At 38.6% G+C, this 27,821-nt stretch overlaps 2 protein-coding genes across 2 annotated transcripts; both read left to right on the top strand.

Moving 5' to 3' along the window:
* Positions 1-1,412: 1,412 nt before the first annotated feature.
* Positions 1,413-10,639, top strand: dars2 (aspartyl-tRNA synthetase 2, mitochondrial). The gene is made up of 17 exons (XM_031730840.2): positions 1,413-1,866; positions 2,275-2,374; positions 2,883-2,946; positions 3,039-3,140; positions 3,603-3,698; positions 3,772-3,895; positions 4,078-4,124; positions 4,335-4,441; positions 6,105-6,174; positions 6,756-6,935; positions 7,070-7,177; positions 7,316-7,378; positions 7,494-7,646; positions 7,738-7,956; positions 8,044-8,154; positions 8,266-8,341; positions 9,721-10,639. The coding sequence occupies exons 1-17, from the start codon at positions 1,692-1,694 to the stop codon at positions 9,903-9,905; spliced, it is 1,980 nt and encodes a 659-aa protein (XP_031586700.1). The 5' UTR covers positions 1,413-1,691; the 3' UTR covers positions 9,906-10,639.
* Positions 10,640-11,666: 1,027 nt separating this feature from the next.
* bpnt2 (3'(2'), 5'-bisphosphate nucleotidase 2) lies at positions 11,667-26,091 on the top strand. Its single transcript, XM_031730841.2, has 8 exons — positions 11,667-12,347; positions 18,585-18,657; positions 20,324-20,470; positions 20,649-20,808; positions 22,603-22,698; positions 23,842-24,003; positions 24,345-24,479; positions 25,414-26,091. The coding sequence occupies exons 1-8, from the start codon at positions 12,205-12,207 to the stop codon at positions 25,557-25,559; spliced, it is 1,062 nt and encodes a 353-aa protein (XP_031586701.1). The 5' UTR covers positions 11,667-12,204; the 3' UTR covers positions 25,560-26,091.
* Positions 26,092-27,821: the final 1,730 nt, after the last annotated feature.

Raw genomic sequence — 27,821 nt, forward strand, 5'->3', positions numbered from 1 at the left:
ACACAAAAACATATTTTATTTTATGTGCTGGAATGTGCAGAAAATAGGTTTAAATGTTAAACAAATTTCTTCCAGTCAGAGAATGTTGCATATAATTTAATTTTTGCTTGATGCATAAAGTTAAAAGATTAAAACTAATAAAACAAGTTTTAAAAGAGACATTTCCATTTGATTACATTTTGTATGATGGATTATGCAGAAAAAAGTAGAATTGGGCTGAAAGATCTATCGCTTTATCACCTATTCAGGTTGTAAATTGTGTTTTTAAAAAGTAACTAAGTAACTAAGTAACTAAGTAATTAATTACTTTTGAAAATAAGTAACGGGATTACTTTTTTGGAGAAGTAATCAGTAATTAGTTACTGATTACTTTTTTCAAGTAACTTGCCCAACACTGTTCAGGAGTGGGCCCTCTACTCCAAACGACCTGAGTCTCCGCAGCAGGTACAGCCTGCTCTGCCCTTTCCTGTAGAGGGTGTCTGAGTTATGAGTCCAGTCCAGTTGGTTGTTCAGATGAACACCAAGGTACCTGTAGCTGTCCACAGCCTTAGGCAGTACATTGTATCATGTATCATGTATCATGAACTTGGGGCTTAAAGGGATTACTTTTTACATACACAGTGACCTGATTATTTCAAGATTTGGCCATGATTATAATAAGCCTTTAAATAGGGAAATACAATAGCACTGTCATAATACTTAAAGTACAAATGCAAATATAGAAATTAGTGTTGTATAAATTCAAAATGATACAATGAACTGCCTAAGGGAACTGTAAAAATTCATATAAATATGGAAAATACCGGGACATTCGATACAGACATCTGTAGAGACACAGAAGTTAATGAACAGAGTGCAATAATACATTAGGGCCACATATACAAGGAGAAGCGGAAAACAAACCATAAGGGGAGATATATCTCATCTCAGATAAGCAGTTCAGTTAGGAAGATGCTTTAGAGCAGGTGTGTCATTGCACTGTTAGAACAGTGCAATGAACTATCACAAACGTCTGTCATTTTACACATTTATTGTAGAGTTTCACTGCACACACAGCCCACTTATGATCGAGTGGGCTGTGTGTGGCCCACGATGTGAAACGAGTTTGACACCCCTGCTTTATAATATATGATTTTTGTGGTTTATTTTCTTAAACAAATTTAACGAGTCATTGTCAAGAGAACAAACTTGGGGTTGGTTTTGTAATTCTAATGTTGCGTATAAAGAATGTGGCAACAGACTAAATAACATCATTGTAAAACTAAACTCAAAGTTGCGTTATCTCTAGAAAAAGAATCGGGGATTGATGAAATCTTGAAAGCGTGTGGATTTTTTTCTCGCGAGTTGGATCGATCGTGTCGCAGGTTGACTGTTCTGGTCTAGCAACGTCACGTCACGTCCGGTCAAAGAACGCCGATTGCCACATGACTGGATGAGACTGAACAGATGCACGGAAGCACAGCAACCCATCCTCATGAGCAGGCGGTCGTGAAAACTTCACACGAGTCTTATCTGGATTCAGGAAGAGTAACGGCAGCACACCTGTTCTCACTGCCGTGGAGCTTCATAATGCTCACATTACAACCTTAAAGACTCTGCAGGCCTGTTACTCTGAGGGAGAGGAGTGTGACAGACACAGCTCTGAATAACATGCTCTCTTCAGCCTGAGCTTCACTCTGTGTTTGAAAGAAATGGCAACAAAAGGCAGGCTGGTGCTGCGGAGTGTGTTCACGGGACTCAGAGCTCATGCTGTCTGGTATCAAAGCTTAGCTGCGACTCCCAGTCAAGGACTGCTGCTTTGGAGACCTCAGCTCAGACATCTGAGCTGCTCATACGGACTCTGCGGGGCTGCTCCGCCCTCCACAGGTACTCATCAGCTGGCTGTACTCCACCCTCTACACTGACGTGACTTGCGTACGGCCAATGCCACTACTTCTTCTACTGGTCTTCTACTGATCTTAGCCTGTCTACATTTGTAGTTATTGGACAGGATTCTCAGTTGACTCCAGCTTGTCCACATCATTCATGTTTCATTAGAATCCTTTAGGATCTTTGAACTTTGTAGGAGGCGTGTTTGCTTGTATTATGTAAGACTTTTGGACATTTTTATTATTTTGTAAAACATCTGTTCTTCCGTCTCTGTAAAAACTGTAATTCTATACATTTCTGCATATCTGTTAATGCGGCAGAAATTCACTTCAGTTTCAGTAAGTACTTAAAATGATTATCAAAGTGTAACTTGTGACTTGTGTCCCAAATCCATCTTACGATCAGGTCCCAGCAGTCTGTCGTTCAGGAGTCACACCTGTGGAGAACTGCGATCAGATGATGTGGGGAAGAAAGTCACTCTGTGTGGTTGGGTCCAGTATCTCAGGTAGTATCCAGACATGGAACGACAGCCATTGGTTGATTGATATGACTGAGCCCCCAGTGTGTTTTACAGATGGCTGTAGTAACCCACTGTTGTACCTCTCTCCTAACCTCCAAAACCAAAAATGTCCAATTTGGGTTAATCGCTCTATAAGACCTTTGCCGGTTGTTGTGTAATTTGGCATTCCCCAGCCTTTTCTCCCTGTTTCCCTTGCTTAAGAATGGCTTCATGACAGCCAGCTGAAAATGGTCAGGTACAAGGACTGGAGTGGCCAGCACAGGTTTGAATCTGACCCGCAACCCTTTGCCACACGTGTTCCCCTCTCTCTCCGTCACTCTTCACTGTACCCTATCGAATACAGGCAGAAAAAGGCCAAAAAATATTTAAGTAAAACTCTTAAAGATCTCAAGAAAGCCAAGAGAACTAAGACCATCTTAAAAAAAGTTCTTTATCATTCTTCAAAGGGTCTCATATAAATTTGAGAAACAGTATGTGTCTCTGCCCCCTACAGGCAGGACCTGTTCGTCATCCTGCGAGACTTCAGTGGCTTGACACAAATTCTAATTCCTCAGGAAGTATGGAAGAAAACAACAAAATACACTAACATAACCAATGAACGCTTTGCTGTAAAATAAATAACTAAGTAGTTTGTTTCCTCTGTTTTAAGTCTCCAAGTACTTTGAAAACCACATTGTGCAATCTGACGCCCGAGTCTGTCATCAAGGTTACAGGAACAGTCAGGAACCGACCAGTGGGGCAGGAGAACAAGGTTTGTATATGCTTCTGAAGGTGCAGTGAAACACCACCCACCTGCAGAGGGTGGTGAGGAAAGTTTAGTTCCTATACTTTGAGTTTAACTCCTTTGGGCCAGGAATCCTAATTACTACACCACCCAGTCACACTGTGCTTAATATACTGAGTGCCTGTTTTTAAACGTGGAAGGGGAAAAAAAGTACCAACACTCTCTCATCAATATATTTCACTATATTTATCAAATAGCATAATAATGTTCTAACCTTTAGTAAATGTAGTAAAGGACAGGGATCTGAAACTTTCTTTTCCAAGGAGTGACTGTCTGTCCTAAATAATCTGGTGAATTGACACAATTTCATCAATCTTAAATTGCTTTCTGTAGCAATATAATGAGAGAACATGCAGAATATTTGAAGACATGTTTAAAGTTTTGGTGATTAGTCACCTAATTCTGTTTTGAATCATGTGTTTAAACCAGGGAATGCCAACAGGAGAGATCGAAGTCCTGGCAGATGATGTGGAGGTCTTCAATGTGTGCCAGAAGCTGCCGTTTGAGATAAAAGACTTTGTCAAAGTAAGTAACTTAACGTTACATGGACGTGCACTATTGAGCACACTGTAATAATTTAATGTTTTTTACTTACCAGAAGTCCGAGTCATTGCGGATGCAGTATCGCTACCTGGACCTGAGGTCATCACAGATGCAGAAGAACCTAAGACTGAGATCCAAGCTGGTGATGAAGATGAGGGAGTATCTCTGTAATGTGCACGGTATGGACAGCCATGTTTGTGATCTGTCTTTAATTTGCCCAGACATAAAAGATCACAGGACTTTCACTGATGTTGTTGCCTGTAAGAGGAAACCAGGTGCAGGAACTAGTCTCTTCTTGCTGTACCAAGCTCTGATTTTCATATGATTTTTGCTGTTGTTGTTGTTTTGCTGTAATGAATAGGCTTTGTGGATGTGGAAACTCCCACTCTGTTCAAAAGGACACCAGGGGTAAGACATTTGTAAACATTTTTACACGTTTACCAGGTTAAACAGCAGAAACTTGCACAACAATTCATCTTTAATGGTCTGTAAGAACAGTTTCTAAAAAATTCTTTGGTTCTACTAAATATAAATATAACAGCAAAAACCTAATTTGGCTTAAATGTTATGGTTTCATATCTGATATCTTAATGAACCACATGTGTGTTTGTGTTTTAGGGAGCCAAAGAGTTTGTGGTTCCCTCCAGAGAGCCAGGCTTGTTTTACTCGTTACCCCAGAGTCCACAGCAGTTTAAGCAGCTTCTCATGGTGGCTGGTGTAGACAGGTGGGTGCAGGCTCCATTATCTGCTATTTAACAGAAAGATGTTTGTTGTTTTTAAACGCTGCACTGGTCCAGATCGAAAACAGAGTTAAAAGGGAACGAATAATGAGCGTACAGTTCAGGTCACAAGTTTTCATCCACTCGTCGGGAGCATGAATGTCATGGTAATTTGGGGCTTTTAATGATGATGTACATACATGCGTCTTTAATGTATGTATGTACAAGGTTCTACAGTGTCTTTTAACTACTGGTTAGTGATCATGATTTTGCCCTTTGCCAGCATAAAAAGGATTTTTTTGACAGCATTCATTGGACTGACCAGTACTCAAGAATGGGGAAAGAACTCACTTAAGGTCTTGGAAGGGGACCTGTAGATGTATACAAACTGGGAAGGTCTATTGGAGCCATTTCTAAAAAAAACTGAATACTGCAAGATAATAAATTTAAACAACTGCATGTAAATGCAAATTGTTTGGATTGTCTGGAGGAAAGACCAATTTCTCCCTCAGAGGAGAGGAAATTGATTAGGTTGTTCAGGAAACAACCCAGGAAGCACCAGGGCTTAAGACTGCCATGAACTCGAACATTAGTGCCACTTTCCCAAGTGAAACAAGTTTTATATTACATGGACTGAGAGGGTGCTGACCCAGAAAGTGGCCCTGATCCAAAATTGACACCTTCAAGCTTGATTAAAATTTGCAGTGACCCACTCGGACAAGCAAAGACCTTCTGGAGAAAAGTTTTATGGTCGGACGAGACAAAGATTGAGCTATTAGGCCACAGTGACAAGGGGTATGTTTGGAGGATTAAAGATGAGACTTTCAAATCAAAGAGGACCATACCAACCATCAAGCATGGTGGTGGTAGCATCATGCTTTGGGGATGTTTTGCCACCAGTGATACAGGTAAATTGCCCAAAATAGAGAGAATAATATAGGAGGACTACTTCCAAATTCTTCAACAAATCCACAGCTGGACGGTTGAAACAGTCTTCCTAATACTCCTGCTCCAATACTTTCAACCCAGTTGAAAATATGTTGGTTACACATAAAGGCTGGGTCCAGGAAACCAACCAATTTAAATATAATATCCATCGAAAATTATGCCACAAGCTTGTTGACGGCTGCCCAAAGCGTCTCGTCAAAGCATTCTAAGGGACATTAAAGAAATAATAGTCAAGTTATATTTGTTATTAAAGATGTATGCTGTACATAAAGTACATGTATCATTCCACCCTGGAAAAAAACAGTTCAAAGAAGTTATCTAAAATTACTGTCACATTTATGTCCACGATGAGCATATGCAAACTTCTGACCACCATCAGCTAATAGGAAACCATTTTAAAGCAAGTTTGCTACACCAGCCTAAAATGTGATGACTAGTCATGGAGCAAATACTGGAGATTCGTACTCTGTGTGTGAAAAATGTACTTGGATAAAAGAAAAAAAAGCCTAGGGGTATTAATCTTATGTCACTGTCTATATACCGGGGAGAAGAACCAAAGGTCCACTCCCATACTGAAATAAAGCACTTAGACCTGACTGATTTCCACTGCTGACAGCTTTGCACACATAACAGAATTTTTAGAAGTCCACCACATTAGAGTCAGAACCTGCTGTTAATGGCCAACAACCTCTGTCTTCTGTCTCTTTCTCCTCTGCGGCAGGTACTTTCAGATAGCCCGGTGCTACAGAGACGAAGGCTCCAAACCAGACAGGCAGCCTGAATTCACCCAGGTGAGATGGGATACACACAAGTTTGAAGCGCCACAGTTTTAAAAAAAGAAAAATAAATTTTTCAGTCTGTTTCAGACATGAGATACTTAAAATTGCTGGCCAACCTCCCATATATCTATTTACGAGCAGTCCTCTTCATGCATGTGTGACATATGCAGCACACGCGCAGCAGTGCAGGCAAAGAGTTGTGCGCACACTCACAGACACAGCTGAACATGGACATTTTAAAGAAAGCTAACAGGAGAAGTGGCAAAAGCTATCCAGAGCTCAGAGCCAACTGCAAGCCTCGGTGTGAGCAACAAATTTAAAAAAAAAATTACAGAGATGAGTGAAAAAGAGAAAACTAAAAGCTAACATGTCCTGTTAGCTTTGCACCATCTTTGCTCTTATGATATTTTATCACAGATTTCAGTTCAGGATTCTGGGAGTACCACAGGTCTCTCCTGTAATCTGACTACATACTGAGCAACATATAGTCTGATTAGTCTGGCCCATAGACCGGCCTTTTGTCACATACATGTGACATGTTGGATCATGTCATGTTGTCTGAATTCTGAAAATCCTCTTGTCGTTTCTCCCAGGTGGACATAGAGATGTCTTTTGTGGACCAGGCAGGTATCATGTCACTGGTGGAGGGTTTGCTGCAGTACTCTTGGCCTGCAGAACATGGTCCTCTTAAGGTTCCTTTCCAGACTCTGACATATGAAGAGGCCATGAGGGACTACGGTGTGGACAAACCCGACACCAGATTCAACATGAAGGTGTTTGATTTCTTGGGGTCCTAACTGAAACTATGTTCTTAATGAACATGCTACATCTTTTACTCTTTTGTTTAATGTACAACATGAGTGAATTATATGATTTTTTTAATTTTTTTATTTGTCTATTTGTGCAGCTAATAGACCTCAGTCAGATCTTCCTTTCCACGGAAATTGAATTCCTCCAATCAGCTCTTGGCCAACCAGGAGGCTCCGTTCGGGCCGTCTGTGTCCCCAGTGGAGCAGTAAGAACAAAACCATTTCCTGTGGCAGAGAATCCTGAAAATGTAGAACAGAAGATGTGTTTTTGTGCCACAAGAGAAGCTGACAACTCTCATATGTGAATTTGTGTGTCTCAGATTATGTTTTCTCTCTTGTAACAGAAACTTTTTACTGGGAAGGATTTGGAAGAACTGAAAGAAATTGCCAAGACTCCGTTTGGACAGGTAGGCCTCTTATCCTTTCTTTGCTTTTATGCCTCATATTGTTCTGACATAAGCACTTTTGTGTTACAAACACTAGTAGAAAGTCACAAGTTGTGTTTTCTCCTTGTGTGTGAAGGAGCTGAGCCTGGTGCTGGTCAGAGCAGACGGGACATTGAAATCTCCCCTGAAGAAGCTGCTGTCTTTGTCTGTCACAGACGATCTACTGAAGTGGACTGAAGCCAAGCCCGGAGACCTGCTTCTGATAGCAGCAGGCTCCCACCACACTGTTGTAAGAGGCTTGGGTTGAGTCAGCTTTCAAACAAAGAAGAACAGAGCTGATACAAACGCTCCCTTCATCTGACTCTCTTTTCTGCTCTCAGTGCCCGTTGCTGGGTCATCTTCGCCTGCAGTGTGCAAAGCTCCTGGAGTCTCATGGTGTGGTAGTGCGTGACCCCGCAGCCTTCCACTTCCTGTGGGTCGTGGACTTTCCTCTCTTCTTGCCCAAAGAAGATTATCCAGAGGAGCTGGAATCAGCTCATCATCCATTTACTGCACCAGTACCAGAGGACACACGGTTACTCTACACAGATCCACACAAGGTACTCGTGTAGTACTTTATTAGTTATTTTAAATTATGTAGAAAAATGCAGGATGTATATTCTGTTTGTAAATTCTGTATTTCCCAGGTTCGTGGTCAGCACTATGACCTGGTGTTAAATGGCTGTGAGATCGGAGGAGGCTCCATTCGCATCCACAAAGCCTCAGAGCAGCTTTATGTACTGAAGAATGTCCTTAAGGTCAGTGGTTTCCTCCATCTTGGTGCAGTTCAGTCTTTCACTTAAGAAAGAGTGGGATGTTTCAGTGTTAACCCTAACACTAACTATTTCCAACTTTTTTTTGTGCTTCAGGAGGACCCCGGTCTTCTCTCCCACCTCCTCGAGGCCTTGGATTCAGGAGCACCGCCTCATGGAGGCATTGCTCTGGGTGAGCTCAACTCTGCTTGATTTATCACTGAGTTTGTATATGACTTACATGTGTGCATACACTGTTTTTTTTACTAACCACATAGTGTCAGCCTGATATCATTGCTTTCACTTTAAATACTGTCTGTAGGGGGTCCATTTTCCCTAACCGCTGAAAAGAGATCAGTGTATTTTCTTGAATTGCACTAACACATATCCATGGCAACATGCTTGGTTTTAGTTACATGTTTGTCCATTAGTGGTATATAAATCCCTACTACAGCACTAACTGGGTAATTATTAGTGTTCCCATGCCATTCATTAGGCAGGTCATTTTTCAGCCCACAAACCCACTGTCTTGTGCTACAATGCCAGGAGCTAAAGTCCACATAATTATTTACAGTGCTGGACCAAGACAATAAGGATGGATCAGTGTTTTATAATTCATTTGTCGGATTTTTTTTTTTTTTTGCTTATAACTGTATGAAATTAAAATTTCTGGTCAATTAGTGTATTCGAGTTTTGCGAATGAATAATTTAAGGCTGGTCTTTTTAGTTATATGGAGTAACTGTGTGTGTGTGTGTTTGTTTTATTGGGCTGTTTTTCTTTTCAATTTGGTTATTATATATTTTGTGCCATATCACAGCATCAATCACCTTAAGGCACCTAATATTGTAAATACTCTCTAAAAAATAATACAGAGAGAACCCAAAAATCTTGAAATGTCCTTTGAGCAAGCACTTTGTGACAGTGGGAAGGAAAAACTCCTTTTTAACAGGAAGACACATCTAGCAGAACCAAGCTCAGGCAGGGGCGGTGATCTGCTGTGACCGGTTGGAAGTGAGGTGAGGGGAGGGAGACGGGACAAAAGACATGCTGCAGAGACACACTCCAAACTACTCTGTAGTTTGTGAGTCTTGTGGTTCTTTGTTTGGTATTTGTTTTGTGTGAAGTGTGTGAATAGAAATGATAAAGTTGAAAGCTGTACTTTCTGGTTTGACCACATGGTGGCAACAGTGTGTCACTGTTTGTGTCATTAACTGGGACACAGTGACACCTGAATAACATGTTCAGAGCAGAGCAGCACTGGGCCTGAATGGAGTTTCAGTAACTGTGAGCTAGTCAGTTATTGTGCAAAATGATTTGGGTTTGGAAGATGTGACTTGACACATGCGTGGCAGTGCTGAACTTGTCTGACTCTTACTGTTAGCCCATTTCAGCTGTATCTGTCTGAACCATTCGACCAAACACGATCAAGGTTTTTTCTGCCAGGACCTTAGTATAAAATGCATGTATTGCAAAGCCTACATGGACAATTGAACAGTAAATTCAGAGTGATCTGTGCAATATTGAACGGTATATTGATCAAGTTGTCTCTTTATTTCTTTGTCCTTTTCTAGGTTTGGATCGACTGGTCTCAATAATAGTCGGAGCTCCCAGCATCCGTGATGTAATCGCCTTTCCCAAGTCATTCCGCGGTCATGACCTCATGAGCCGTGCACCCGACTTGGTGTCTGAAGAGGACCTGAAGTGTTACCACATTTCTGTTAAGTGGGCAACAGAGCAAGGAGGAGAGAGAAAGTGATTAAGAAGAACCACAGATATTGAAGGATGTCTGTGTAGTCCCAGGTCTGGTGAGGCTGAGGAGATGTGCAGACTATCAGCAGACAGCAAAGAGACTTTGAGACTGTAAGATCTGTGCCAGATGGCACAACAACAGAGACAAAGAGGAAGAGCTGGTGCTGTGGTTGCAGCTCTGGATGAGAGATACTTGTGGCTGCATTGATGCTGCCACAAGTATGTGATCCTTCGCATCCTCTATGTTTGTGATCCTTCGCATCAAGTTTTTTTTAGATATTTATATCTTTTTACTGATTCTATACAGCTGCTTATCATGGGGTGGTTTGGTGTACATGTTCAAATGAGGCATTATCTGAAATAAGAATAAATTTATAATGTCATTGTTTTTGATGCCAAGAAGTTAAATTTCAGCATGTGCAGAACTAAAATCCAAAAGTCATAGATTCTCACTTATGATTTTCTGGTTGTATAATCATACAAACACATAATATTCAAATAAAATACAACCCACTTTCAAAAAGTTTGAATCTTCTGTGTAATGTAAATAAAAACAGCAAGCAATGATTTGAAAATGACATAAACCCATATTTTAGTCTCAGTATGTGTATCATTTCATGGAAAATAGTATCTCAGTTTGAATTTGATGGTAGCAAGATGCACCTAACAGGTCAGAAATAATAATGAGAGCATCTTAGTGAATCTGTTTCTTAGAAGTAAGTATGGGACAGTGCTCGCCAACGCTGTTTACAAATCATAGAACGATTTCAGAATAATTTCCTCAATGTAAAATTGTGATGACTGAATTTTTTTTCATATCGGTGCATAATATACCAAAATCTGGAGAAATCTCTGTGCGCAACAATGAGGCTGAAATTTGTGTGTGTGATCAGTACATGGACTCAGGAATAATCCCAGAACTGTGAACGCAGTTTGCTGTGGCACCAAAAAATACTGATTAAAGCAAAGAAGAAGCCATATATGAATATGATCCAAAAGCACTGCTGTGCTATCTGTGTTAATAAAATTGACTCAGGCAAAGTGGAAACTGTTCTGTGGCCAGACAAATCTAGCAACTAGCCAACTTTGATACTAATCTCCATTCATAAAATAAATTAGTATAGAGTATAGATAAATAATAAACGTGTTTATTTTTTCATTCGTTTATTAAAATAAACGGGAGGTTTGCACATACTGTATGGGCATCCACCATTGTCAGTGCACAGTATGTGTAGTGTTACATAAAACATCTGAATTTGTCTACTGAAGGTACTGTTATTAGTGCATGTCATTCACCTTTAACTAGAAAGGGACCAGTTTCTCCTAAAGAAAAAAAAAAAAAAAAAAGAATAAGGAAGTCACTTATGATTAAGGTATAGGCTTGCAAAGTCAATATTATGCATTTATAACTCCCTAATATGTATAAGAAGTCAAATTAGGATAGCATTAGGATAAAAAAGAACCCAATTTTAGTAAAAATTTTAAAAACTAATAATTTTCTTAAGTCATTAACATTTTTGTGACAAAATATGATTTTTTGTTAGGTGAAGATCGGTTTCCAAAGGCTATCTAATATTTATTGGCTATAGTAAAAAATTTTAATCATCCCAATGTATGTTTCAAAATGAAAGAATTTTAGTAGTAATAAAAATAAGTGCTATCTGGAAGTTAGACCCCAATTTACGACTTTATACCAGTTGGTGGCGGTAATGCACAATTTTGCTCTTTGCCAAACGGCAATTAAAAAAAAAGTCAAGAAGGTGAAGAAGAACTGCCAACAGCCAATGACGACAGCAGCGATAACCCGGAAGGGAAGTGAGCAGTCGTGACATCTGTAGGTACATAGGGAAAATGAGTGAACAGAGGTGTGTTTGTTCTGCTGTGCCTTTTACGCCAGTGAACACTTGGCTCGTTTCAGTTAGTTAACAGCGAGAACCAGGAGCGGCGGAACTGTCCACGAATCGGAATGTCGTTCTAAATGGGAGCGGTGGCCTCGTTTTTGGGTGAATTCTCTCAGACGTGTCGGACGATGCTAAACGGCTAGTCAACTGCTAAAAAATAGCCAGTGTGTTGGGTTATTTGACAGCCTGTTTCGCACCTTTGCTTTTGCACAGTCGAGGTGTTTATCAGAAGATTAGCTGCCAGTTGTGAGGCAACGCGGATCTAGGTTTTCGTGACTGTTTGGCGGCGGGGGACAGCCACGTCAGCTAGCTTCTCTGTCGCTCCTGTAAGCACTTGTGTGCTTTTATTTTGGATTTGAGTAATCATTTTGCAGCGACAAAACCGAAAAAACGCTCCGTGTAGCCATGGCTCCGATGGGTATCCGGTTGTCACCGCTTGGTGTAGCGGTGTTCTGTCTCCTTGGAGTCGGTGTCATCTACCACCTGTATTCCGGGGTCATCTCCAGCCGCCTGGCTGCCTTCAGGTCCCAGACTCCCCTCTCAACACAGTAAGTGGTACAACGTGACAAAACTTGTCACTGCTCGTAGAGTGTCTGTCTGTGGATTTATTCTCATGTACATGTCTCTAAAATGCATTTATTTTCTTGTCAGCTGACACAATTCTTTGATAATAAAAGAAGAGTGCGAGTTTATCTGGTGACAGTATGACGCTAAAGAACTGCGCTGATGCGTGTTCGTAATTTCGCCAAAGTTCAGTAAATTCTCTCCCTGTCGTTCTTATTCTCACACATTCTTATGTGATCTGCTGATAGTGAGCCCTACAACTGCAGCATACACTTTATACTATCTGTACTCGGAGCGGATGTTAGTCCGCTCCTGGTATGCTGCCAGCGGGGCAGTCCAACCAGATCAACCCGTCACATGTCTGCACCATGCACAATACATCATACATAGCGTCTGCAGGTGTCAGTGCTTTTATGTACCGTTCCCTTACAAAGAAACTACCTGTAAGGTTTCTTAGAAAGGAACCTATTAACACCTTCTGGCAGATGATGTCGTTGCATATTAATATTGATTAATTGATGTAATTGTAACTCAAACTCTGATGTTAATCTTCAAGGTTGAGCTGAAATCTGGTCCGAATGAAGAAGGTGCACATATGTGACAGGTTAATCTGGTTGGACTGCCCCGCTGGCAGCATACAGGGAGCACACTAACATCCACTCTGAGAACAGATAGTGAGGTACCAACTGCAGCATACACTTTATACTAACATCCACAAGGGCCGGTGTCCCTGCAGGTTTTAGAACTTGATCCATCACAGCTGATTTAAATGGATAAATTACCCCTCAAACTGCAGCATACTAATCATGTGATTCATGACCCAGGGTGAGATCTAAAACCTGCAGGTAATCTGAAACTGTCACAGGTAATCTGAAACACAGGCTCATATCACTCTTACATTATATGTAACACTTGGCAGTTTCAGGCAGTAAAATTAAAGTAAGGATACTGTTAAAAATATAATTGTCTTTATTTTTCAATAATTTAAGGAAATAACTTGCCACAGTTTCAGTGGATTTAGTTCTTCTCAAGTCTGTCGCTTCATGCAGCCCTGAATAACTGAACTTGACTCTGAATGACTCTGACTGTGCAGTTGGGTTTGTTGTCCTGCAGAATGAATATGCCTTTCTAAACTACTCTGTGTAATTTAGGAAAAAAGATTATTGAGAGCGAGAACTGGCTTTAGTTTTTTTTTTTTTTTTTTTTTTTTTTTTTTTTTATTTGTTCATTTCAGGCACAACAAAATACATATATTAAACATAAAGTGCACAAAAACAAAAAACAAAATTTACCTGAAAAGGAGTGGGACGAAGAAAACTTATTAAATCCCACCCCTATACTCACTCATCAACAAAAAACAATAGCTTCCCACAGCTACGCCCATCATTGCAAACCAAACAACACATCAACAGCCCCGGGCATCTCAACGGCAGCTCGCAAACTGAATACAAAATATATTAATTATAAATTGCGTTACCACAGGTAACAGGCAATAATAATTACATAGTAACAAACACACATCTACACACACATGTACCTATATGTACATACATACACTTTTTTTTTTTTTTTTGGAATCCATACCAGCAATGGTAAGAGAACAGACATTACAGAGCACACCAAAACCATCATTGAGTATACTGTGACCAGACCAACTGTTTGCAGAGGAATTTAAATTTATGAATATTTTTGCATTGTTTCAGTTGTAAACTCAGACTGTTCCAGATTTTCACACCACATACAGACACACAAAAACCTTTACGGGTTGTTCGAGTTCTGGGTAATTTAAATTCTCCGAAGCCTCTCACATTATAAGCCCTTTCTCGAATTTCAAATATAGTTTGTAAATTTGCGGGTAGAAGTTTATTAAAGGCTTTGTATAAGATTATGGATGTATTGTAATTAACCAGATCCTGGAATTTAAGTAACTTTGCCTGAAGAAAGAGTTTGTGAGTATGATCTAGATAACCAGCCTTGTGAATAATACGCAGTGCTCGTTTCTGTACTGTGACTAATGGATTGGTTGTATTTTTATATGTGTTTCCCACACTTCCACACAATATGTAAAATATGGAAGGACCAGGGTACAGTACAGAGTACGAAGTGCATCTTTGTCAAGGTATGGTTTCACTTTGTTCAAAATTGCGAGGCTTCTGGAAATTTTGGTTTTTATGTGTCTGACGTGGGGTTTCCATGAAATTTTGTTATCAATTACGACTCCCAAAAATTTGTTTTCACTCACATTATCAATTGGTACACCTTCTATAATGATTGGTAATTCTATATTATATTTTAAATTACCAAAAAACATTGCTTTAGTTTTATTTATATTTAATGATAATTTATTTATATCCATCCATTTTTTTATTAATTTTAGCTCCCTGTTTACGGTCATTACAAGATCAGTATAATCATCGCTACTGAAAAATATGTTGGTATCATCTGCTAACAGTATGAGTTTAAGTACTTGAGAAACATCAAAAATATAATTTATGTAAACATTGAAAAGTTTTGGTCCCAACACTGACCCTTGGGGAACACCACATGTAATACCAAGTTTCTCTGAATGGTAATGCCCTATGCTAACATATTGTTCCCGACCCGTTAGGTAACTTTTTAACCAGTTACCAGCTTTCCCTCGAATACCATATCTTTCCAATTTATCCAATAAAATTGAGTGATTGATTGTGTCGAAGGCCTTTTTGAGATCAACAAAAATACCAACTGCATATTTATTTTTATCCAGTGCATTAGTAATTTCTTCTACTGCCTCAATTATCGCCATTGAAGTGGTTCTTTGCGTTCTGAAACCATACTGACCAACATTTATTATTTGATGTTTTTCAAGGATTTTTCTAATCTTGAATTAAAAAGTTTTCTAAAATTTTTGAGAATTGAGGCAGTAGAGAAATAGGCCTATAATTGGTAAAACTGTGTTTGTCATTACTTTTGTATAGTGGTATTACTTTCGCAATTTTCATTTTTTTTGGAAAACAACCGGACTGAAATGATAAATTACAGACATATGTTAAGGGACTAGCAATATTCAGAATAACCTGTTTAACTACAGACATATTTATGTCGTGCTAATCCATTGAAGACTTACTTTTACATTTTAATGTGATATTTATTACTTCTTGCTCATTTGTAGCTGAGAGGAAAAGTGAAAAAGGATTTGATTTTATATTACTGATATTTTCATTTTTTTGACACGGGATGTCCGCTGCTAGTTCAGGGCCAACATTTATAAAAAATTTATTGAACCCATCAACAATGTTACTCATGTTATGATTTTCACCATTTGCATCAATGAAATATTCAGGATATGATGTTCCAGAAGATCCTTGTTTAATTAAGTTATTTAACACATCCCAAGTTCCTTTTATATTGTTTTTATTTTCATATAATCTTCTTCTATAATAAAGTTGTTTACTCGTTCTTATAATATCAGTCAATTTATTTCTGTATGCTTTATATCTTTGTTCCACTTCTTTTGTTTTTACTTTGATGAACTGTTTATACAGATTGTTTTTCTTTTTGCAAGCATTAATTATTCCTTTTGTGAGCCAAGGACCTTTTATCTTTTTTTTTCTTTGTCCTGTGTTCGTTTACAGGACAATGTTTATTAATACAACATAGTGAAAATATCTAGGAAATTGTCATAAGCCTTGTCCACATCTGACTCTTCATACACGAACTCCAATCTTGTTGTGCTAAATCCAAATTGAAGGCATGAATTGCTTCTTCATTTATTGTTCGCTTTGTTATCGTAATCTTGGTATCTATTTTTTTTAAATCACAGTCACACAAAGTAAAAACTGGTAAGTGGTCAGTTATATCACAGACAAGCAGGCCACTATTAATTTGGAAATCCATGACATTAGTAAAAATGTTGTCAATAATAGCGGCGCTATGTGATGTTATTCTGCTTGGCTTTGTTATTGTTGGATATAGTGATAAGCTGTACATCGTGTCAGTAAAGTCATCAATGGCTTTTAACCTTGTTGGGTTTAGCAAATCAATATTAAAATCACCACAGATGAATAGTAATTTTTGGTTCACCGAAGCAAACATTTTTTCTATCCATTCATTAAAAGTGTCGATACTTGAACTGGGTGTCCGATATATGCAACTTATTATAACATTTCTCTTTTTTTCATTCATTCATGATCTCAATGGTCAAACATTCCAAAATTCCATCAATAGCCATAGACATAGTTGTTACAACATTATATTTTATAGAGTTATGAACATATATAGCAACCCCGCCACCCGCCTTATTTAATCTATTCATGTATTTTAAATCATATCCATTCAAACAGAAATCTATTCCTTTATCGACATTGAACCAAGTTTCAGTGATGGCTATAACACTAAAGGGGCGAGAAAATTGTTGCAAGTAGTCCTTAATGAAATCAAAATTAGAGTACATACTTCTACTGTTAAAGTGAATTAATGAGAGCTTCCCGTCTAGGTTGATTTTTTTTTTTCATATTGTTCCTGTGTGAAATAATTACAATTTTTAACAAAAGAAGAGAGAAAATTACTTTCAGAATCTATTTCTGGGTCTATTATATTATGCTCCTTATATTCACAATCTAGATCAATAACTTTCTGTTGGAGAATTGATTTCAACGTGTCCATGTCATTTCCTGGTGTAATTAGAGATGTTGGTGTATTTATCATCTTTGATTGTCATTAGAGTTGTATATTACCTCGATACATTAGTGTCAGTTGTACTAGTACTTGTACTAGTTAAGAGGTTTGTAATCGGTGTGGGTTTTGTGAATACTGTGATAGCGCTGGTATGTTTTTCTTAAAAAAATGTCTAGGACTAGCCTCGATGTAGTTCTGTGACAGCCTCCCAAACTAAACACTGCCTCAGCCCATTTTAAAATCTCAAAATCTTTGGCCAAATACCCACACCTGTAATCACAACACTGAGATAAAGCTATGTCATTCTTTGTCTTTTCAGTGATCTCTACTGTCCTATTGTAGTTCTTTATTGACAAGACCAGCCAGAAAATGAAGAAAAACATTTAGTACTGTGCAAAAGTCTTGATCCAGCCTTTATTTCTTACTATAAAAATGTGAAATAGCTGCAGCAGTTTATTGAAACATGCAAACATACAACAAAAACATGTTTGTGTAATTCCAAAAAGTTTGAATTACAAAGTTTGATTTAAAATTGGCTCTTTGCTAAGTTGTCCCTAATGTTTAGACAGAACGCTGGCGCATCACTTGAGCTAGATGCCTTTTTTGTGTGTGAATGATTTATATGTCAGTGTTAAGTGGTTTAAGAAAGAAAGAAATATATTAATCTCACAATGATCAGGTTCAAGTACTGGACTGAAAAGGAGTGAAATGTCAGAGGTCATTCAAGCTCCCATTTCAGCAACATTGAATTATTAAATAGTTACCAGAAATGTCAACCTGGCTGGTGTGTGTGTGAATTTTTATCAGCGATTACCCGATAGCAACATTAACCATTGTCATTAAGGTAGTGGCTACCAGACTGTAGTTGGACAAAAGAACAATAAATATTGCAGGCTGAATGGTTTGCATATGGATTATTGAGCTGTGGTATAGCGGATACATGGCTGGCTGTGTGGAGGACTAAAGAGTGAAATCCAGAACAGAGCAGTCAAATCAGACTGTTTGAGGCCTGAAGAGCTGCGACTGAGGCAGAGCAGTGTAAACACTTTTCTTTTCTTTTTTTGTTCAATTGTCTTTATTTTAGCATAAGCTCACTTTATCCAAAGTTCATTTTTAATATTTTCATAATGCTGCTCTTTTATAATAATTAAATTACTTGGATGTGTTAGGTATTGTATTGTTTGCTGTACCCTTTGTTTATTAGTAGGTTCTAAAATATAATTTACTGTCATGATCTGTAATGAAATGATTAAAACCTCCAAACTTGATCCTAAATACGTAGCTGAGTAAAACTAACCTGTAACTGGGAAAATTTGATAAAAAAAATTAACAAGTTTACTTTGTCAAGAAATGACTTATTTGTCATTACTGCTATTACTTCAAGATGAGCTCAAAACTTTCCCCATGGTATCAAAAGTACTGCTAAATATTATTGAGTTTGAAATTCTAGCATCATATAAAACCTGATAAGGCTCATACAGTTTCAGCAGGTTAGCTGTGAAGAGAAGTTGAAGCGGTTTCATTGGGAAGCTAACGATCCTTGTTTTGTCCATTTATCCATGTAGGCAGAGAAGAACAGTGGATTTGAGGGACCTGCTGGCTGTCTCAGTGGAGGCAGCAGAACTCGGTGGCAAAGAGGTAAGAGTTCAGTTTTACTTAGGCCCCATATGACTGAAAATAAAAATTTCTCACCATTGACAAATTCGTGTCAATCTCTGATTGTAGTTAAATATTGATGTTTTTATGTTTCAAAAGAAAAAAACCTTTCCAAACAACTCCTTCACAGATATCGAGCAAACCATCTGCAGAGTGTAGAATAAACTGGATAATAGGGCTGCCACGATTAGTCGACTATTCAATTCAATTCAATTTTATTTATATAGCGCCAAATCACAACAGCAGTCGCCTCAAGGCGCTTTATATTGTACAGTAGATACAGATAAAAACCCAACAATCATATGACCCCCTTTGAGCAAGCACTTTGGCAACAGTGGGAAAGAAAAACTCCCTTTTAACAGGAAGAAACCTCCGGCAGAACCAGGCTCAGGGAGGGGCGGGGCTATCTGCTGTGACCGGTTGGGGTGAGAGAAGGAAGACAGGATAAAGACATGCTGTGGAAGAGAGACAGAGATTAATAACAGATATGATTCAATGCAGGGAGGTCTATTAACACATAGTGAGTGAGAAAGGTGACTGGAAAGGAAAAACTCGATGCATCAGTCGACTAGTCACGATTACGTCGACTATCAAAATCGTCGACGACTAATTTAATAGTCGACGCATCGTTTGAAGCTTTGTAAGATCACAAAAGACGCAGGAATAAGTAGTAGGATTTGAGAGTGTAATAACGGACTGAAACAGAAGATAGCAGCACTGCATGTACAAGGATGCCAGCTGCCGTTAAAGGCAAAAGAAGAAGAAGAAGCTGTGTCCCAGAATTCACAGCGCGGCCTTGCTCAGTTTCCAACAATGGCGGCAGCTAGTTAGTTTTAATATTACTCTTATTATTCTTTCTGGGTCACAAAATAAACGTTTAACATGTTTTCAGGCGAGAATGTAGTTGTGTAAACTTCCAATATCTGCTCAGTTTATCAAGACACCACATAGCGCTCAGACGTTTTCGGAGACGTCTGTTACCCACCAGCTCGATAGCTAGCCGGGGTTCTAGGCTCACTAGAGCCAGTGAGAACTCCGGGCAAAAACCGCCGTCTTTCACTACTCAGGTTAAACATGATATATTAGTCACTTAGATAACTTAAAAATGTTATTGTTTGGCTTTTTTTAGTATTTTATTTGTTCCTGGGTAAATCAATTTGGCTGAGATTAAAGTTATAATTTTACACAGCTGAATAAACGTCAAGCAGACAACTGATTATCAGAAGTGTGAGATGCTTGAGAACATACTTCGGTGTCCTGTTATATTTTAGATAGCAAGGAGCAGACGGCTGAGTTTATTAAACTCCACCGAAACAATCTGCAGATTTCATTAAAATTTAATAAATTATCATCTTGTCTTTATTTTTAGTTAGCACATACCTTAAACACTTAAAGCTGTAAGCTAATGATAGTTATTTAAGAGCATATGCATGCTGGTGCAATAAGCTGTATGTTTTACGTCCAGTGGATGCATGATCTGATTAGTCAACTAATCGCAAAAATAATCGGTGACTAGTCGACTATCAAAATAAGCGTTTGTGGCAGCCCTACTGGATAATAAATGAATTTATAGAGAAAAGTAAGCCACACACAGCCATCATTAGCTGGTGAAAATGTGAGCTTTGTTTTGTTGTGTAAATCTCCCTAGGTAAAGCAGGTGCGTGACGAAAATGTCCTGCAGGAGAAATCAAAGGGCAAAACAAAGGAAGGAGCTAACGATCCACTCACTATGGGGGACCTGCAGTCTCACAGGAAGATGTTTTACCTGCTAAAGAACACATTCCCTGAACTTATGGTGAGCCCAGATTTCTTTACTTCTGCATGCTGCCTTATTTTGAAATCTCCTGGGAAAACACAAATTATCTTGCCTTGTATTTGTTGGCAGGTGAGGGCTCTCATTTATAAGCGGCTCCACAAATCTGGGAGTTAAATCACAAACTGGGACTAATCTCTCTCTCTTTGTTTGTTTTTAGGTGAACAGTGAAGAACACGACAACGTGGAAGATAATTCAATACGATGGAGCCAGAACATTCCAGGTACAATAAGTGAGAAGTTTAAGGGGAGCAGTGAAGTTCCTGTTGAGAGCATTACTGTGTGGATCGATCCCCTAGATGCGACACAGGAATATACAGGTGTGTATATCACTGACGTTCAGCCAGCCTCATCTCATACTAATATCATATTTGAAGATCCACAGGAGAATAGTATATTCACCTAATAGTGGGAGCTTGTGTGCTCTCAGTGAGGTTTTTTTTTATTTTATGTATGATGTTTGATGATGTCAAATCTCCCATTTTCAAAACAAAACAAAAAAGATACAATAGACTATAGAGCATTTGTGTGTGTCCCTTTATTCTGTTCAAAATGGGACACGCACTCTAGGGTGGTTGAGCATGACTGAGCTAAGATCCTGTGGGACTTCCAGATACAGATAGGCAAACTGTTGATGGCTAACCAACCGGACATAGTAGTGGTGGACAAGCAGAGGAAGACAGCTGTAGTGATAGATGTAGCAATACTGAATGACAGCAACATCAGGAAGAAGGAACACGAGACGCTCGAGAAATATTGGGAGAAGAGCTCGAGAAGATGTGGAGGGTGAAGGCAACAGTACTCCGTGGTAATTGGAGCACTCGGTGCAGTGACCCTGTCTCGAAAACATGTAATTAATTCCCATTTCTTGAATTGAATCTGCAAAAATACTAAATATATTTTCATAGGCATTTAATAGTATTCCTGCACCAAAAAGGTGATTCTGAAAGTGCTGTTAGCTGGAAACGTGGTGTATTTTGGCATGGTGTGGACAAGTGGAGGACAAGAGAACATAAGACAAATAAATAAGGGATTGCTCAAGTCGTTTGCACAGTACTGTATAAAATCATTTGTGGGAAAATGATTAAAAGAAATCCAGTTACACAAGTTCAGTAAAGATCTGTTTGTTTCCTTGACACAAAAAAGGCCATTGGACATCAGAATCTGCTCAGAATTGCACAACTGAGGTGTGTTTTTTTTTAAAGCTCATTATTTGTTAAATAAAGAAAAATATATCTCGATAAAATGTCTTTACAGTCAGTATTGTTATATAATACAGTGTTACATAACAACGATTGACCTCTTTATTAATAAAGAGCAGGAGAAACTCCGCTGTATTCTCGTTTTAATATAAATGAATAATTGAATTTATATTAAAATTAGATTAAAATTGAATAATAATTTATTTGTAAAATATATCAAGTCATTAGTATTCTTTCTCACAATGCACCCGGGTAACAGTTTAAATGTTGGTCTGTTTCGTTGGCAGCCTCCCAGATGGAGGAACACGCTGGGTGCTGATGTGTATTTGTGAGACTGACTCTGTGAACGTGTCTTTATTTATGCGCATACTGAGTATCTGTGGGTGATGACAGGCTGTGCACATGACCTACTTTAGTTTAAAATTAGTATGCTGGTTGCTGTACGCTTGAAAAGCGTGCAGTGGGCGGTAATTAAAGCAGAAGTGTGTTTAGAGATGATTAGTTGATTTAGGTGACTGACAATCAGTCGCTGAGGTCCAACGTTTCCACCGGTCACAGTGACATGCTCTTCTAAACTGAAGCAACATGTTGATTTCTTAAGAAGTAGCATGTAAGGCTGCGGAAAGGCTTTCAGTGCCATGCAAATGTAATATGAAAGTGATACTTGTAGTGTGCTGGAATCCATAACTGTGTTATTAAGGAACATTTCTGTGAAAAAGTATTAGAAAGCCAGAGAGTCATTTTCAAACGCTTGTATATCAAGCTTAAACATTTAAACTGCCACGGGACCCTTTGGGTTTTAGCAACAGCATAAATTATTGTTGTGATTCATTCATTTTATTCTAGATTAAGATGTCTTTTTATCCGTTTCTGTCTTATCCTCACTCTGCCTCTTTGCTCATCTGTCCACAGAGAATCTGGTGAAATATGTGACCACTATGGTGTGTGTGGCTGTAGATGGTAAACCTGTGATTGGAGTTGTACACCAGCCTTTTGCTGGCTTCACTGGTAAGTGCTTTAGCAGCTCTCACATTAAACAAGGCTCCACATTTTAAATGTTACACATCCAGTCCAATAATATAAGGTCATTGTTGAGTGGAGTCAGCTTCTTGGGTGATTGGCCAAGTCCATCACTTGGTGAGTTTTCAGGGGCGTTTTCTTTTTCTAAGTTTTTGCTCTTCCCATTTTGGAAGTCATCTTGGTAAATAAGTAAACTGTAAAGCGCAACTGCGTCACAGTTGCTGTGTTACAGTGCAGAAGCAGCAAATTCTGGTGCAACACAGTTAATCAAATGTCAAGTGCCGGAAACCATTTGTTCCTCTTCCTTTGGAACATGGCCAATAGAGGCTGGCTCTAAAAGTCCCTCATTCTCTGTAGACTTCCCTGTTAAAATGTCCAATTTGGCCATAAAGAATTTGTTAATAGGCTGGTATAAAAACCTGTTGTGCTATCAGTGGATATTTCTGACTTCAGCAGCTGTACAGGGTTGAATATTTTTACAGCTCAGCCCTCTGGATTTTCTTAAGGACTAGCGTTATTAGGGGCATGGCTGCTTGGACTGATGGTTTAAGGCACAGGCAGCTTTATCTGATAGGTGTCTGCGAGGTGTCACCTTCATTAATAGTTTGGCTATTTTGCTGTGAGGCACCGAACACCCAATACACTTTGTGCAAACACTGTACGTTTAAAAAAAAAAAAAAAAAAAAAAAAAAGGCTTCTTGCTCTGCATTTTGAAGCCTTTGTGTTTGTGTCTCAGCTCCTAAAAACAGATCTCCCTCTTTAGGGTTCTAAACATTCACCAGCTGCTAATAGAATGAGCAGCATACACCATTTTAAAGCCAAAATAATCCAGAAGACTTGTTTTGTTTATTTGTATTCAGAGTGCCACGATTACACTGCACGCGCCTGCATATTGGCATGTGCCAGTCACTTGGAAAAGTTGAACATATCATACAAAAAGCCTGTGTAACTTTGGGCCAAATTGCTTTTACATTTATTACATTTATTAGCACACTTTCCTTTTTTTTTTTTTTTTTTTTTTTTTTTTTTTTTTTTTTATTGTAACAGACTTTTTTTTTTCTCTCTCTCTCTCTGAAAAAAGAGACATTTACAGCTTCTTCCCTCTCTGTGTACTTTTCATCATTCCTTCAGCTTGGGCAGTTGTAGGTCATGGATCAAATGTGAAGCGCCGCTCGTCCTACAACGCCAGCCCTAAGAAAGTGATCGTATCACGTTCTCACTCTGGAAAAGTTAAAAATTATATTCGGAATGCTTTTGGAAATAGCACAACAATCATAGAAGCAGGTGGAGCAGGTGAGTGGGCCTTTACATTTATTTAACATTTAAAAGTCAAAGGCTTTAATTGCACTTAAGATGTCTAGTTTTCAAATCAATTTTCCATTCACACCAGGACTTTCTGTGTTGCAGTCAGTTAGTTAGTTTCTGTAATTTAAGAAAAGACACTGCACAGTGTGTTTTTATTGTTTGTTTGGTTTTTTTGTTGCTTTTTTTTTTCCAATTTATGTTTTTAAAATTTCAAATTTTTGATCTGTTATTTGTCTTTTTTCCTGCTTTCAAACATCAGTACAAGATGTCACACCTTAGCTATGGCAGATGAGGATGCTAACATGGTTTAATATTTCTGTCTTTCTCAGGATACAAAGTACTGTCACTGCTGGACACACATTCAAGTGAGACAAGCACTATAGAGGAGGCAGATATTTACGTCCACACCACCTTTATTAAGAAGTGGGACATCTGTGCTGGTGCTGCACTACTGACTGAACTGGGTAACGTAGCAAAGATTTTTCAGCCTGTCCTGTTTTCCCACTTCATGAAATTAACAAGAGCATTGTGAGACGGTACGTCTCAGACGAGGCTAAAAAGATCACTACTATAAGCATGAGTCCTCGTCAAGAAGCATCTGGTTCCAGATTCATTTGAAAAGATTTAATAAATTATTCTATTTTCATATAACTGTTGGGTCTGTGTTTCCACAAGCCCCGCTAGTTTAGAGACTTATTCCTCATGAAGAAAACAAGACATAACAGAACATCTTCAACCCGCTAGTGAGGGAAGTTTTTGGTCAAGAACCAGCTCTCGGAGCTCACGCTCCTAACCTGTCTCCAGCCCAAAATCCTTCAAAGATAAGCTGTCCCCGTAGCTATTTATTGACATGACAGTTACAATACACAATACAGCAAAAGCACCTCCCTCTGTAAAACCCCCCTTGGTTAAAAAGACAAGGCACTATGTGTGTGTATTCGTAAGCACCTGTATGCATGTGCAAGAACGTGTGTGTGTGTGTCCTCCTGCTCACCAAAAGGGTCATAAAAGCAGGAAGCTTACAACACAAGAAACAGATCTTCCAGATAGAATGTATCTACAATAAAACCTCCCCCAGCACAGAGTGGCTGGAGAGGTGGTCAGAGACAAAGGAGTGTCTTGATCCTATAGATTGAACTAAGACCTTACAAATTTTAAGAAACACAATGACAACATTCAACAATTAGACTTAACAATAACTGTCCATAATGTTTTGGATAATCCAAACAGCAAACTGAACCAATCATCCAGCCTCCTTAATGAAAGTAACAGTTATTACCTTAGGCTGCATTTTGGCTTAACTACACCTAAACAGATACTTCAAAAGAAATGAAATTGTAAATGCAGCTGTATTGTTGTCCAATGACCATTTCAATCATGTGATCATTGTGATTGTAGGGGGCCACATGACAACTCTAAAGGGAGAGAACATCGACTACAGCGGAACTCCAGTAAATGAAGGAGGACTGGTGGCCAGTGTAGGTATAGATCACAAGGCCTTACTGGAGAGACTACCAGCTAACACAGACAATGACAAGCAGTGAAACACACAGAGATTGTGTTTTTAGGTGGTTTGATTAGGGTGACACAGCAGCTAGCCAGAGTGGGCTGGAAACATAATCAGGCCTGCATGATTTCATCATCATGGGACACCAAACATCTACCATCAAGTTGCACTGGAGTCACAATTACCAGCATGGACAAAAGAGCAGGACTGTGGAGCCAAATTGGCTATGACTGGAAACTGCAACAGCTGGCACAATGGCTCTGAATACTCACTCCTCTGAAAGCATACTTTCTTGCAGCTTGGAGAACCGACATGTCTTCCTTTTGTCAGGAACTTGCATACAAGGACATACAGTGGAAAACAACCCCCCTTAAACTGAGGAGCACAACACTGAACACTGCAGCAAAACCCACAGAGGGACATCTCTGGTGTTCGTCATCTTTATCACAACAATCAGAAGAAAACACAAGAACAACAAAAGAACAAAAGAACATGTTACAGGCAAGCACACTAGAATACTCATCAAGATTTCATTTAGTAACCCCCCTGCTTATAATAATAATAATAATAATAATAATAATAATGATAATAATGATGATAATAATGATGATAATAATAATTAATATTATTATTAATTATAATATTATAATAATATAATTAATTATAATATTATTATAATATTATTATTAATATATTATTAATTATTAATATATATTATTATATTAATATATTATTATTATTACTATTATTATCATTATTATTATTATTATTAATATTATTGTTGTTATTATTATTATTATCATCATTATCATTATTATTATCATTAGGTAGGTAAGAAGTAGTAGTAGTAGTAATAGTACCGTAGTAGTATTATTATTTGAGACTGGGCAAATACACCATGTCCTAGTGTCTTCATATCATAAACTACCACTGTAATATGGGGTTAACCACCCTATGTTATATGAACACACCACAGTTCACTTGGTGTAATAGTTTACTTTGCTGTTCTTGATCACACTTGAGCTACAGGTCTATCAAACTGTAGTCCAGGGTCTCTTGTAATATATACACCCATCCATCCATCTTCTTCCACTTATCCTTGTCAGGGTCGTGGGAGGGCTGCAGCCTATCCCAGCTACACTGTAAAATATATTCAGTCACGAGTCAGTCAGCACATTTAATTCACAAGGTGTAGTCCAAAATGTCTGCTTCTGCTCCTATAAAAATCAAAAGGCTACTTGCAGTCTGATGCTGGGACAAATACAAATTGATGATGTAACATGCTCCTGACCTGATAGACCACCTTTGGGCTTGGACACTGAAAGCTGCTTTTTAGTCTGCATGTTGTGACTCACGGCCTGTTTCTGTTCACCCTGAGAGCTGCATGAAGGTTTGGTCGTTTCGACACAGGTTGTGATGTTTGCTCTCTGTGAAGTCCAAATATGTACTCCCAGAGAGTATGGGAGTCTGATATCACTGCAAGATTGAACAACTATACCAGATTTAAATTGGATTATTATTTTTAAATGTGTACAGTAAAGGGACTTTTTCCACATCACATATTAAAAAAAGAAAAAGAAAAAGTATGATCTTTAAGGGCCATTGATTTGTTTTTGTTTTGTGTTTCCTCCTTCCTTTCTCTTTCAGTGATGGGAGCTTTAATCAGCTAAAATAATGTAAATGTTCCTATATTTCTGCATTCATCTTCAGATTCCTGCAAATACATATGTCAGACTTAGTATGACGTCAGTCAGCACCTTCTCAGCTACTTCACACAGCCTTGCCTCCACCGTTTTACATACGTGAGCAGAGCATCAAAGCTAAAGACTACAGATTATACAGCAAGGGGATCTCAGCTCTGCCGAGAGCAGTGTACAAGTCCCACCACGTAAGCTCAGTCACATTCATTGACATCAACTTAAAAGCAGACTGTGACAAGAAAATCAATCGTGTGTTTCAGTGGTGTCATGTTGCCATTAGCTAAATGTAAGTTTTCTAAAAAACCTTTCATAGAGAAATGTATTTCACAGATGTGTATGTAAAACAACCCGAGATGGACTGATGTATATCGTCTCCAGTTTGAAAAACAATTTCTGCTACTGTGCAGTCTACACACTTGGAAAATTAATTGGCGGGAAAAACTGCTGAAATGCCGGTGCCAGATTTGGTGGATGCTAAACTGTACACTAACTCTATGTGCATGGTTTTGAATTTTGATTAGCCTTTTAATTCTCTTAATACTTCATCATACTGAAAATGTCACAGGCTTGATGAACCTCTGTTCCTGCTTGCTGCTCTG

The sequence above is a fragment of the Oreochromis aureus genome, linkage group 18 (assembly GCF_013358895.1).
Source record: "Oreochromis aureus strain Israel breed Guangdong linkage group 18, ZZ_aureus, whole genome shotgun sequence".
NCBI lineage: Eukaryota > Metazoa > Chordata > Actinopteri > Cichliformes > Cichlidae > Oreochromis > Oreochromis aureus.

What these genes read in the sequence shown, in the direction of transcription:
- dars2 (XM_031730840.2), top strand. Translation starts at nt 1,692, where the DNA reads ATGGCAACAAAAGGCAGGCTGGTGCTGCGGAGTGTGTTCACGGGACTC. An exon ending in GGCTGCTCCGCCCTCCACAG is followed by an intron (nt 1,867 to 2,274) that starts GTACTCATCAGC and finishes TCTTACGATCAG; the next exon opens with GTCCCAGCAGTCTGTCGTTC. An exon ending in GTATCTCTGTAATGTGCACG is followed by an intron (nt 3,896 to 4,077) that starts GTATGGACAGCC and finishes TGTAATGAATAG; the next exon opens with GCTTTGTGGATGTGGAAACT.
- bpnt2 (XM_031730841.2), top strand. Translation starts at nt 12,205, where the DNA reads ATGGCTCCGATGGGTATCCGGTTGTCACCGCTTGGTGTAGCGGTGTTC. An exon ending in CAGACTCCCCTCTCAACACA is followed by an intron (nt 12,348 to 18,584) that starts GTAAGTGGTACA and finishes TTATCCATGTAG; the next exon opens with GCAGAGAAGAACAGTGGATT. An exon ending in CAGAACTCGGTGGCAAAGAG is followed by an intron (nt 18,658 to 20,323) that starts GTAAGAGTTCAG and finishes AAATCTCCCTAG; the next exon opens with GTAAAGCAGGTGCGTGACGA.